We start from the raw sequence: 14,783 nt of genomic DNA, 5'->3' as shown, positions 1-14,783 counted from the left end.
CTGTCCATTTATTTCTCCCAAAATACATACTTCATATTTTTTGGGATTAAATTATGGCTGCTATTGTTCTGCCATTAATTGTCAGCATCATGCAATCATAAAGCCCTTCAGCCCAGCTTACACATACTGCAGGGCTGCCAACATTGGGTGAGAGTTGGGAGTGAGAAATTGCGCGAGACCAAGCCCGAGGGAGCGTAGCGACCGGGGGGGGGGGGGGGGGGGGGGGCGGGTGTCCCCCTCCCATTGGAAATGTGCAATATGGTGCATACTGCAGCGAGTCTTTTAACTTACACTTGAATACAATATATATGCTTTAAATTGGATTGGAGCGTTTTTGAAAGGGAGGAGGCTGTGCGATCACTGACCACTGGCCTTGGGGGTACCCGGTGAGGGAGTGGAGCAACCGAGTGGGGAGAGGGTGTGGAAGAAGGATGTCCCCCCTCCAAGGGTAGGAACTTTTTGAAATTTGATGTATTAAAATCATGTTTTAGTGCACTGTAGAAGTATGATTTCAATGTTTTTTGTATGAAGTATTTTTAAGAGGTAACTTTATCCACACAAAGGGTGATAGGTGTATGGAACAAGCTGCCAGAGGAGGTAGTTGAGGCAGGGACCATCCCAACATTTAAGAAAAAGTTAGACTGCTACATGGATAGGACAAGTTTGGAGGTATGGACCAAAAGCAGGTAGCATAGCTGGGACATGTTGGCAGGTGTGGGCAAGTTGCGCCGAAGGACCTGTTTTCATACTGTATCACTCTATGACTACATTATACCTCCACCATGCATGAATGAATCAAAATCAAGTGATCGAGTTTAATTGCCATATACTCAAGCATAGAAACATAGAAAATAGGTGCAGGAATAGGCCATCGGCCCTTCGAGCCAGCACTGCCATTCAATATAATCATGGTTATTCATCTAAAATCAGTACCTCTTTCCTGTTTTTTCCCCATATCCCTTGATGTTGTTAGCCCAAAGAATTAAATGTAACTCTCTCTTGAAAACATCCAGTGAATTGGCCTGCACTGCCTTCTGTGGCAGAGAATTCCACAGATTGTCCCAGCTACACTAGTCCCAACATGTCCCAGCTACACTATTCCCACCTGCCTGTGCTTGGTCCAGATCCCTCCAGTGCAGTAGGCGGCTGCACATCCAACCAAGAGAAGAGGCGCGGCGTCACTCACAGCCGCCAACTGACGCGCTTCGCCAGACTGCACAGATGCCTGGCACGCGGCGCTAAGGGACAAATTGCGCAGGGACTGAATTCAGCGTGAGAACTCGGTCGTGAGCGTGAGGGCGTGAGAAATTGCTCCAGGGCGTGAGTCTCACGCTGAAAGCATGAGAGTTGGCAGCCCTGCATACTGACCAAGATGCTCTGCCTTCATTTGGCCCATATCACTCTAAACATTTCCTAGCCATGTACCTGTCTAAATGTCTTTTAAGTTTGTGGAAAGGTGAGAAAAGTTAAGTACATTTTCATATAATCAGACACTTGGCCCATGTTGACCAACCTGGGTCTCACTGCACACCTGGTACTACTCCTGACCCTGACTCCAGTTGCATACCTTCTCTCATTCCTGACCCTGAGTCCAGCCTTACATCCGGCCCCCTATTCTACCCTGATCATAGCTGCTTACCTGCTTAGGTTCCCAGTGCTGAACACTCCCATTGTCCCAGCTTTGACTGCACACCTAGTACTATTCCAGATCTTGACTCTGGATGCACACTTGGCCTTGCTCCTAGCCCCTGCACTGACAATATATCTGGCCCACACATAAAGCCCCATATCTGACCCCCTGGACTTAACCTACTACGTTCAAATCCACAGGTGCTTAACTAATGCGGGAATCTTTTATGGGGCACTTCACAAACAAAATTTGTAAAACAAAATTTGCTACATCCATTGGCTTCCTTGTTATCTAACATGCTAGTTACTTTGTCAAAGAAGTCATCAATTGGTTGAACACAATTCCTCATCCATAAAATTATACTCACTCAGCTGTATAAGTATTTGGTTACAATTTCCTTCATTTTCCTAACAAACTGTCTTGAAGTCATTTTCACCCCCAACATTTATAGTATTTTGCTGTCTTCCTCTCAGCTGGGACTTTTCCGAAATGCAAAGTCCAATAACTATATATTCAAGCAATATTATTCTATTAAATGTGATCTTGAGAATACATAATATTTTCTGTGGTATTCATAACATAACAATGATAAAAAGAACTTTGTTTTGATTGCACCTACCAACATGCATACATTATTATATTACAGTTAATATGTACCGAGGGCAAATTTTTGTTCCAATGCTCCCCATTCCCAATTACTTTTACATTGTAGTGATTGAAATCCAAGTGAAGTTTAAATGGCAGCAGAAAAATAAAACCAACGGAATGGATGATATTAATTATGTGGTTGGTTGGAATCAGTATCAGCACAATTACCGTATTAAAATTTGAATCTTCAGATGTCCTGGTTCAAGCTAAAACTAAAGACAAATAATAACCTCCTCACACATTCCCCTGCAAGTATCTCTGTCACTCCTTTATAATATGCCCCTTCTTTGAACAAGCTCTTAAACATCACATCTGAATCCGTTTCCATCTGATTACACTCCTTGAGGATGTTCATCTATGTGTTCAATTAATAAAACAACGAGATTGGGGACATTTCTATTCAACCTGTCAAAGGAATTGGGGTGGGGGGGGGGGGGGGGGTTGGAAATAGTCAGTGAGGTAAACAAACATAATATGTTCAAGAAGGAACTGCAGATGCTGGAAGATCGAAGGTACACAAAATTGCTGGAGAAACTCAGCGGGTGCAGCAGCATCTATGGAGCGAAGGAAATAGGCGACGTTTCGGGCCGAAACCCTTCTTCAGACTGATGGGGGGTGGGGGGGAGAAGGAAGGAAAAGGGGAGGAGGAGGAGCCCGAGGGCCGGCGGATGGGAGGGTGGGAGGAGACAGCTAGAGGGTTGAGGAAGGGGAGGAGACAGCAAGGACTAGCCAAATTGGGAGAATTCAATGTTAATGCCATCCGGACGCAAGGTCCCCAGACGGAATATGAGGTGCTGTTCCTCCAATTTGCGCTGTTGCTCACTCTGGCAATGGAGGAGACCCAGGACAGAGAGGTCGGATTGGGAATGGGAGGGGGAGTTGAAGTGCTGAGCCACCAGGAGGTCAGGTTGGTTATTGCGGACTGAGCGGAGGTGTTCGGCGAAACGATCGCCCAACCTCCGCTTAGTCTCCCCAATGTAAATCAGCTGACATCTAGAGCAGCGGATGCAGTAGATGAGGTTGGAGGAGATACAGGTGAACCTTTGTCACACCTGGAACAACTGCTTGGGTCCTTGAATGGAGTCGAGGGGGGAGGTGAAGGGACAGGTGTTGCATTTCTTGCGGTTGCAACGGAAAGTGCCCGGGGAGGGGGTGGTGCAGGAGGGAAGGGAAGAATTGACGAGGGAGTTGCGGAGGGAGCGGTCTTTGCGGAAGGCAGACATGGGGGGAGATGGGAAGATGTGGCGAGTGGTGGGGTCACGTTAGAGGTGGCGGAAATGGCGGAGGATTATGTGTTGTATTTGCCGGCTGGTGGGGTGAAAGGTGAGGACCAGAGGGACTCTGCCCTTGTTGCGAGTGCGGGGATGGGGAGAGAGAGCAGTGTTATGGGGTATGGATGAGACCCTGGTGTGAGCTTCATCTATGGTGGCGGAGGGGAATCCCCGTTCCCTGAAGAACGAGGACATTTCCGATGCCCTGGTATGGAATGTCTCATCCTGGGAACAGATGCGGCGTAGGCGGAGGAATTGCGAGTAGGGGATGGAGTCTTTACAGGGGGCAGGGTGGGAAGACGTGTAGTCCAGATAGCCATGTGAGTCAGTGGGTTTGTAATGTATGTCGGTCAGGAGTCTGTCCCCTGCGATGGAGATGGTGAGGTCAAGGAATGGTAGGGAAGTGTCGGAAATGGTCCACGTGTATTGGAGTACCGGATGGAAGTTGGTGGTGAAGTGGATGAAGTCAGTCAGTTGTGTGTAGGTGCAGGAGGTGGAACCAAAGCAGTCGTAAACAAACATAATAGTTGAGTGGCAAATGACGGTAGTGCTACCTTCCCAATATTTAACTGAAGGAAATAATGGGTTATCGGGGCTGTATGTTGTGACAGACAGCCTGACACCTGGCATGTCATTTTAATATTACACTTATCCCATCCCCCTGGATATTCCAGATTAATAAATTACAGTTTTGTCAACTAATTACAAATCAGGCTAATTTCCAAATCAATAACATTAGCCAACTCCGAAACACGAAGCACTGAGCATCGGGATCAAGACATCACAGACAACTGGCCTCAGTTCCTGCTCACATCTGGCAGTGCTCTCTGTCTGAACTAGGGGCCACAGAGCGTTTTTGAAAGTGGGGAGGCTGAGCGATCACTGATCACTGGCCTTGGGAGTACCTGGCGAGGGAGTGGAGCAAACGAGTGGGGGGAGGGTGTGGACTTTTCGAAATTTGTTGTATTAAAATCATGTTTTAGTGTATTGTGGAGGCATGATTTAAATGTTTTTTGTTTAAAGGATTTTTAAGAGGTAACTTTTTAAGGGGTAACTTTTTCCACACAAAGGATGGTGGGTGTATGGAACAAGCTGCCCGAGGAGGTAGTTGAGGCAGAGACTATCCCAACATTTAAGAAACAGTTAGACTGATACATGGATAGGACAGGTTTGGAGGAATATGGATCAAAAGCAGGTCGTGTAGCTGGGACATGTTGGCGGGTGTGGGCAAGTTGCGACGAAGGGCCTGTTTTCACACTGTATCACTTTATGACTACATTATACCTCCACCATACATGAATACTTCAAAATCAAGTGGTCGAATTTTATTGCCATATACTCAAGCATAGAAAATAGGTGCAGGAATAGACCATTTGGCCCTTCGAGCCGGCATTGCTATTCAATATGATCATGGCTGTTCATCTAAAATCAGTACCTCGTTCCTGTTTTTTCCCCATATCCCTTGATTTCACTAGCCCCAAGAGCTAAATGTAACTCTCTCTTGAAAACATCCAGTGAATTGGTCTCCACTGCCTGTGGCAGAGAATTCCACAGATTCACAACTCTGCATGAAGAAAGTTTGTCCTCATCTCAGTCCTAACTGGCCTACCCTTTATTCTTAAACTGTGACCCCCTGGTTCTGAACTCCCCCAACATTGGGAACATTTTTCCTGCAGTTACAGTAAGTGAAAATCTAGCAGGCAAGCAGGATGCTTTCTCCAACCACCCCCATTTGAAGGCCACTATCTTCCACCGTTTCTGCCCAGTGCTTGGTACTTACTTCCAGCAGCCACTAGTTGTCCTCCAGGATGCACCGAGCCGCAGCCTGATCCATGCCTGTCACCTGGGCGAATTCGGCACAGAGACTGTTACGGCAGCGGCACAACGCTTCCGATGCCTCAGGCGGCCCAGGACTCTTGCACTGAGGCTGCTCCATGGCCGTAGCTGCAGCGAGCGGCTCGCCAGCCCGGCAAACACTCGCCAGCCCAGCAAACACTCGCCAGCCCCGGCTTCCCGTTGCTTCTACTTCCATCCCTCCCTCAGCCCCGACTCTCCAACACCCGCGGCCCATGCAGTTGATATGAGTATTTAAATTTTTGTTGATCACAGAATTCCTCACGACAGAGCGTGAGATTTGGTGAAATGCGTGATTCTCACGCTCAGAGAGTTGGCAGCCCTATTATACGGCATCATGAATCTTTTTTATTTTTAAGTTATCTGGTGGTACGGTGATGCAGCGGCAGAGTTGCTGCCTCACTACGCCAGCAACCCAGGTTTGATCCTGACTATGGGTGCTGTGTGCACGGAGTTTGCACGTTCTCCCCGTGACCGCGTGGGTTTTATCTGAGATCTTCAGTTTCCTCACACACTCTAAACATGTACAGGTTTGGCTTGGTATTAGTGTAAATTGTCCCTAGTGTGTGTAGGATGGTGTTAATGTGCAGGGATTGCTGGTCGGTGCGGAGTCTGTGGGCCAAAGGGCTCTGTATCTGTAAACTAAACTAGTGTTTGACAGCAACTGATGGACAGTGGACTAACCTTTTGACCATATTCATTAATGGAATAAAATATTTTGCAGATTTCTCTGAATTAGAGAAAAAAACTATTTCTAATGCAGGAGGCATTTGCAAAGTAAACAGGTCAATTGAGTTCCTACACAATCTCCTTCCCCCCCCTAACCCCACATAATCTTCACCCTCCCTGCAATTAATGAATTACCTCCTCCATTCCAATTCCTCCAAGTTCACTTTATAATGATCATGCCTCCAATATTTAATTACATTGTTTAGTTTGATTGATTAAGAACAGACCATATCAGAATAAGGTAGTCATGGTAAACAAGAAAAATCTATTGGACAAAACATAACCATAAACATAACTGCTCAATGTGCATTTCCTTTTTGGAATCAAATATCCAGAGATCAAATATCGCAATGATATATCTTTTGCAGTAACATTATAAAGATCCTTTGCATCTTTTCATACCTTATTAATGTTCCTATGAACAGCCCATAACTTATTTCAAAAGCATAGGTTGGGACTATTATTCTTGTAAATGTCATTATATCCTCAGCTTGAGGTAGTTACCACTACAGCTGCGCCTGCTGTTCCCTGGAGACTTCAATACAAAGTTTGCACTGTGGAGATTCTCCCAATAATGTATCAGCACAAACCCTTCTGGGAGCTTGAAACAATTCCAGAAGGAAACTAAAGGATTCATTATACATTCTATGTTACAATTGAATCAATCGTTTTTCATTATACATGTTTTTTTTGTTAAAACATTTGGTTTTTCATTTTTCTTGTGAGTAAAATGTTGCTGTTTGAGAGACAAAAAACAAAAATGATAACTAAAACAGCTTTGCATTAGTATGTTTCTGCTGAGAACATTAAAATAAAAATGTTTCTTCATTGTTCTTGTGCAGAAGTATCTCCAATTCTGTTCATTGGAGAGGCGTTTCACCAAATGTCTCCTCACCTACACAAGGATCTCCAAAAAACAACCTTATTAATAAATAATTTATGAAATGTAGTGTTTACTAATAGGCAATTACTTATGTATTTGTGAGCTGTCTACTTTAATCAGAGCTCCAGGCTTCCAATTTAATGGATCAAAATGTTTCCAACATTTATGAACAAATGGAAATATGTGTTGCATTTATATGAATCCTGATATCATACTGCTTTCATTGGTGTATTTTTAACTCAAAATCCAAGTCGGAATGGGATTCAGGGGAAGGAAAGGACATGGTTATATTTTGGTAGCTGTTTAATTTGGTAGCTTTGGAATAAAAAGTTGCTTAAATTTTAACATATTATCAATATTTTCCAAATTATTGTTACAATTGAATCAATCGTTTTTCGATAGGGAAAAGAATGAGTATTCAGGGCGATTGTATGGCCTGTATATGTAATACTAATGCTTATATATTGTTGGGTGTATACCCGATTAAGAATACTACCGTGTGATCAATGGCTCTCCATGTACATATGGTCATATTGAGCAGGCTTGAACCAATAGCCTGGAAGAATAAAGCAAACAAAGATAATATACTGTTTTTCTCCGGGTTTTTTTGAAACACTAATTATTTGCACCGTCTAGTATCCCAGAGAGTGTGCTGATAGTGAAATACTTCAATAATTTCTGATTTTTTCAAGTATATTTACATGATACATGATTTTGTTTTGTTTAGAGATACAGGGTGGAAACAGACTTCAGCCCACTGAGTCGATGCCAACCACCGATTCCCATACTCTAGTTCTATACTCCACACGAGGAACAATTTACAGAATCCAATTAACCTACAAATCTGCATAGACAAAAGTGCTGGAGAAACTCAGCGGGTGCAGCAGCATCTATGGAGCGAAGGAAATAGGCAACGTTTCGGGTCAAAACCCTTCTTCATTCTGAAAAAGGGTTTCGGCCCGAAACGTTGCCTATTTCCTTCGCTCCATAGATGCTACTGCACCCGCTGAGTTTCTACAGCAATTTAGTCTACCTTCGATTTTCCAACATCTGCAGTTCTTTCTTAAACACTACAAATCTGCATGTCTTTGGAATGTGCAAGGAAATCGGAGCGCCCGGAGAAAACCCACGTGGTCATAGGTGGAACGTACACACTCCATACAGACAGCACCATAAAATAGTCAGGATTGAACCGGGTCTCTGGCACTGTAAGACAACAACTCTTCCGCTGCACCGCTGTGCTGTCCCAGACTTACTAAGTAATAAAACAACGCATCCTTTCTGCCAAGTTTTAACCTTAAATGCATGTTGACGCAGCGGCAGAGCTACTGCCTAACAACGCCAGAGACCCGGGTTTGATCCTGACTATAGGTGCTTGTCTGGACGGAGTTTGTACGTTCTCCCCATAACTTGCGTGGGTTTTCACCGAGATCTTCGGTTTACTCCAAAGATTCACAATTGAAATGTTAATTGGCTTAGTAGGTTAATTGGCTTAGTATAATGTAAATTGTCCCCGGTGTGTGTAGGATAGTGTTAGAGTGCGGGGATCGCTGGTTGGTGCGAACTCGGTGGGCCGAGGGGCGTATTTCCGAGCTGTATCTCTAAACTAAACTAAACCAAAGCTAAGTTTATTTTTGCCCATGCATGTGTAACCTCGTGAACCATGACGTGATTTCTCTAAAAAAGGCAGGACATAACCGGAATTGCTGGATCTTTGACCACAAACTATAATATATTGAGTAGATGATTTTCCAAAGAGGAGAAACTGTGCAGACTAAGCTTATGGTCTCTAGAACTTAGAAAGTAAAAATGATAGGTGAACTTGCAAAATTCTTACTGGGCAAGGATCACAATCTTAAAATAAGGGTTGGCCATTCAGGAATGCAATGAGAAAAAAAACATTACATTGTCATGAAACTTTAGAATTATTTATTAAGAGGCCGGTGAAAGTTCGGTTCCAGTGTATGTTCAAGTTAGAAATTGATATATTTTTGGATATCAAGGGAGTTGATGAATGTGGGGTCAGTACAGCAAAGTGGCACAAAACTGGAGTTGTCATGAGTTATTGACTGGCTTAATCTTGATTTTCTTTCTCCGCTCAAGTATCGTGTGAAATATGCCAGCAGTTATGCATTGCGCAGTTCAATATCAAACTTTGTTTTATTATTTCAGGTTGTACCGTACTCCACAGAATATTGATCTTTGGCCTGCACTGATGGTTGAAGATATAATTCCTGGTACAAGAGTTGGACCCACACTCATGTGCTTGTTAGTAACTCAGTTCAAAAGACTGAGGAATGGTGACAGGTAGGACACTGTTAAAATGAATGTAAAAAACAAGATGTGGCAGTTAAAGAAAGCCATAAAATTATTGTATTGTATACAATTCAAATACTAACCATAGAGTTGAAGTGCTTCTCTGGCACTGCTTATTATAGATCAGATTAAATATAAATTTATTTATAGTTGTTTCTTTTGTTGAGTCACAAAGAGCTATTCATGGGGGAAAATAGTGTTTCCATTTCTTGTATGTGTATGAATTAATATTAGTTAACATGTGGGTCAGAACATCTCACAAAATGTTTTCAGCCCATTTAAATATTCTTATATTCTGTGATTCTTATCAGGATCATAAACATGGAAGAACACAGCAAGGGAACTGGTTCTTTGGCTCTCTATGTCTATGCTGAACACAATGGAAAGATAAACTAAGCTCATCTGCTCGCACATGTTCCACATCCCTTCAATGCGTGCACATCAATGTGGTTATCCAAAAACCTCTTAAAATAATCAGGTCAAATATTTTGTTCTGATGAAAACATCAATCTAAAATGTTAAGTATGCTTCACTCTTCACAGATACCTGATCTGCTGACTATTTGTACTAAAGGTTAAAGTAGAAAATAGTTAAGACAAAAGGCTCAGATGGAACTGAGTCTCTAGTTTAACTTGTGTCCATTGCATCAGCTATGAGTGTGAAACACCTCTGACCTGTATCCACCTATCACTCATTAGACTTTGTCCCACCACCACCTCTTTTCCAACTTTCTCTCCCCTCCCCCCACCCCCCCCCCCTCCCCCACCTTGCCCCCATACATCAGTCTGAAGAAGGGTTCTGGCATGCCTATCCATTCCCTCAACAGATGCTGCCTGATCTGCTGAGATAATCCAGCACTTTGTGTTTTGCTCAAGCCATGCTTATTGTCTATCTGTTTATATTGTGATGATGTGTGCCAAGCTTCACATTTTTATTGAAGAGAAGGCAAAATGTTATTTGGGGCAAATTCATAGTTGAATTTTCCATACCTATGAGATCAAAGAAAATTCAGTTTGGCTAGATCTGAAGATAAACAATTCAGAAGGGAGAGGCTGTGAGGTTAAAAGTGGATCATTAGTGGTTGTAAAGGCATCAAGGATATAGAGTCATACAGCAAGGATACAGGCCCTTTGTTCAGGCCATCAAGTCTACTCCACATTCGGCCCATCAAGTCTACTCCACCATTCAATCATGGCTGATTTATCTTTCCTTCTTAACCACGTTCTCCTGCCTTCTTCCCAAAACCCCTGACACTCATACTCATCAAGAATCTATCTCTGCCTTAAGAATATCCATTGACTTGGCCTCCACAGTCTTCAGTGGCTATTAATTCCACAGATTCACCACCCTCTGAATAAAGATATTCCTCCTTATCTCCTTCATAAAAGAACGTCCTTTAATTTTGAGGCTGTGACCTCTGGTCCTAGACTCTCCCACTGTTGGAAACATCCTCTCCACATCCATTCTATGCAGGCATTTCACAATTCAGTAAATTTAAGTGATTTTTCCCAGCATCCCTCTAAACTCCAGCGAATAATAATAATAATAATAATAATAATAATAATAATGATGATGTATTTTATTTATTGGCGCCTTTCAGGACTCTCAAGGACACCTTACAGATTAAAACAAGCAAATTACAAACATATAAACAAAATGAAACAAAAACAAGAAGTAGTAGGGACAGCAACAATACACAATTTGAAGAGAGAGCAGCGGCAGCTAGTCATGCCAGTGTTCACTCACTTCCGGCAGCCATCTTGGAAACAGAACAATCAAAAACACATTTTAACATGAACATCCACCACATCCTGCACACTCCTCACTGTGCTGGAAGGCGAAATAAAGATCAAGTCCTTCCCCCAGCTCTTCCTCAGTTGTGGGCCTCGAGCCTCCGTTGACGGGACGATCTTGACTCCCGTAGCCGGCGCATTCAGGCCCTCCGCGTTGAGGCAATCCGCTCTCGCATCGGGGGAGATGTCAGCTCCCCCGTGCCGGGCGATTGAACCTCGCGAAGAACATTAAAACAAAGCTTCTAACAAACTAAAAAAGAACAGACTGCCGGCAGGGCTGCCATCTCCCCGCAGCCACGCCCCCAACATAGAGGCGCAGTGCCATCAAATGCTCATTATATGTTAATGGACTCATTCCTGGGATCATTCTCGTAGACCTCCTCTGGACTCTCTCCACAGCCAGAATATCCTTCCTCAGATATGGGGCCCAAAATTGCTCACAATACTAGAAATGCGGTTTGACCAGCATTTATATAGCCTCAGCATTACATCCCTGTTCATGTATTCTTGTCCTCTCGAAATAAATAAACATTGCATTTGCCTTCCTTACTATCGATCCAACTTGCAAATTAACTTTTTGGGAATCCTGCACCAGCACTCCCAAGTCCCCTTGCACCTCCGATGAATGAATTCTCTCCCCATGGCGATATATGTAAAAATCATGCTTAATTGTTTGTAAGCTTGGAGGAGATGATCTGGATGGAGGTACCAGCAATATCCTCAGAGCTAGTTGAAAGGAAAGGCAAAAAAGCCTCAAACTAACTAATTATTGGGAAACAATAGCAAGAGAGTGACTTTGCATATACACAGACACTCCATACAGATTACTTATCCTCAATCTCTTGTGCAAAACAATGTAGTAATAATGATGTAGATGCTTGTTGTACCCAAACTGTGATGTTCAGTTAAAACTGAAGCCATTGCAACTGAACTTTGGAACCTACATTTTTATTTTATTTGATATTGTGCAATAAGCACATAATGAATTGTAGATTTATATCTCCTCGTCTTTCAATAGCTACTTTAAAACCTTCTTGACTCGACATCAAGTCCAGCAAACTCATTGATAACTCATTTGGACAAATACCGATAACATTTATAATTCTTGTGACCACGACATCATAAGAAATTGAAGAAATCACATGAGCTCTCAATTCTGTTCTGCCTCTCCAAAATATCTTGGATGATGCTTTTACTCAGCACAACCTTTCCATTAATCCCCATTTTCTTTGAAACATCTAAATTACAAAACTATGGTAGTTTTTACCTTGAAAGTAGTTAACCATTGAGCATCCAAAGCACCTAGGGATAGAAAGGCCCAATGGTTCACAATGGGTGCAGAAATTCCTACACACCAGGTCCAAGACCTTTTTTTTTCAAGTTATCTGTACTTCTGGACTCTTCAGTCAACCCCTCAACATCTATCCTCTCAAACCCTTTCAAATCTTACTTACTTTAAATCACATTCCTCTAAATTTCAGAGAATACTTGTCTATTCTGCAGAATGTTACTTTCACCCCAGGAAATAAAATAAAAGCTGGTGTACTTTTGAGCTAAAACACCATGCTATAGATAGAAATATGCAGTTCCTATAACCAATGGATCAGATCTGAAGACATGCAATAATTGATCAGTAATGATGGTGAACTACTAAGCAGCTAATGGAAGGACAACGGTTCAAGAATATCCATATGCTCAACAATGTCAGGGCCCAGCAACAGAATACTCAGTCAACTCAGAGACATTTGCAGCAAGAAGTGGAAAATGGATTATCTATTTTGGCTTCTTCCTTAAGTTCCCATCATCACAAAAGCCCATCTTCACCCAATATGATTAATGTTACATCATATTAAAAAAAATAGTTGAGAGCACAGGAGACAGCAAACCAATAGGACTGTAAAACGTACCAACTGTTGTGCTGAACTATTTTCTCCTTTAAACAAGTTACTTCAGTACAGCTACCACATTGGCAGATACTCGACAATTTGGAAAATAGCCTGATAGTCTTTTCTGCAAGAGTTAGAACAGATCTAAACTCAATAATTCTCACCCAATGAATTTACTACCATCAAACAGCAAAGTCGTTGCAAATATAAGCAACTATGCCGCTAACTGTTATTCAACAATTTTCCTGCTCACCAATACTTATTTTTGGTTTCACCAGGATGATTAAGTTCCAATATTTACTGTAATATAACCAGAACTAAATCCCAAATATACTAATGATGACAAATGTCCTCATGGCATCATTTAACCAGTGTGGCTTTGGAGAATGAAGCCCATCTGCAGTTAATGGGTCTCAAGGGGAAAACACTTCAAAGGCGGGCATCTAAATTAGTTTTGAGTGGAAAAGACTGTCATCTCAATCAGACTCAAGCTTCATAATTGTGTTCAAATACTGTTGCTTTCAATTATAATTGGATGATGGTGTGCAATCTGCCAAGTCTATTGCTGTATAATTGCAAACATTCACCACCCTCCCATGTACCAGTATATCAGAATTAACATGGGCATTCCTGACTCCTAATCTCACCATACTGTCTTCTTGCATCGCATCTTTCTGCAGTGTCTTTCCCTCGCCTGGTCCAGCTTCAATCTATTGTGAATTATTGTCTCCCCCTCGATCTGGATTACATTTTTATTATTTTTAATAAAAGATAATGAACTCTTTCATGAAATTATTCTTTATGCTTTATTTTCTCTTGGCTTGTTTGGGCTAGCTAAATTCAAGTCAGCTTTATATTATGGGCTTGATCCATGCTAATTTTTATTGAATACATTTGTGAATAAATATTTAAAACAAATCTTTTCCAAATCTATATTACTAAAAGTCTGATCTTGACCGCTTTTGGCCCACTGTGGTGCGATTTCCGAGAGAACGCCGCCACCTACGGCCGTCATTTTTGGACACCTCGCTCAGAGACCCACTCCGCCTTCCTGGACCAGAGGATTTTTCCCATCGATGAAAAATCAGAGATATATTAATGTTTTTTAAAAATCCCCATTCTCTCTGCTGCCCCCGCTGGCGGCAGGGGGAAGGACTGTAAAACCCGCAAATGTCATGCCTCAGTCATTCTCTGTAGACCCAGGAAGTGAGAGGGTCACGGCTCTCTAAGCTGCGAATAACACTGAACGCACGTCTACTTCACGGTGAGTCCCTTCGATGCAGCTGTAAAGTGGCTGCAGCCCAATTGATTGCCTCGCCTTTTTAAAAAGTTTGTGTTCACAAAATGAATTTTGGTTGTCAGGTGTGGCTGCAGCCCAATTGTTTGCCTCGCCTTTTAAAAAAGTTTGTGTTCACAAAATGAATTTTGGTTGTCAGGTGGCTGCAGCCCAATTGTTTGCCTCGCCTTTTTAAAAAAGTTTGTGTTCACAAAATGAATTTTGGTTGTCAGGTGTGGCTGCAGCCCAATTGTTTTCCTCGCCTTGGCTTTTAAAATCGTTGCAACAGTTGGCTGCCTGCCCAAGAATCCATTCGGCCCACAATGTATATACTAGCCCTCTGGAAACCAGTACCTTCATCCCGCAACACCCATACTAGCGCAACAGACAGCCCCACCCCCCCCACTGGCGAGCAATATTGGAATTGGTGGAGAGGTGGAATATTGCGTTGGTGACCAGCCCTCCCGTGTGATGCTGTGACCCAACGGGTCCCACTT

At 42.7% G+C, this 14,783-nt stretch overlaps 1 protein-coding gene across 1 annotated transcript in view; it reads left to right on the top strand.

Annotated features, from left to right (window-relative positions):
• pxdnl (peroxidasin like) overlaps nucleotides 1-14,783 on the top strand; it is a 498,663-nt gene that overhangs the window by 424,005 nt on the left and 59,875 nt on the right. The window contains exon 17 of the mRNA XM_033020388.1: nucleotides 9,188-9,322. Coding sequence (XP_032876279.1) covers nucleotides 9,188-9,322 — 135 coding nt within the window. The remainder of the gene's footprint in view (nucleotides 1-9,187; nucleotides 9,323-14,783) is intronic.

This window comes from Amblyraja radiata, chromosome 4, assembly GCF_010909765.2.
Source record: "Amblyraja radiata isolate CabotCenter1 chromosome 4, sAmbRad1.1.pri, whole genome shotgun sequence".
In the NCBI taxonomy this organism is placed as follows: Eukaryota; Metazoa; Chordata; class Chondrichthyes; order Rajiformes; family Rajidae; genus Amblyraja; species Amblyraja radiata.
The sequence above is the reverse complement of the archived record's forward strand: the minus strand, read 5'-3'. Positions and strand labels throughout refer to the sequence as shown.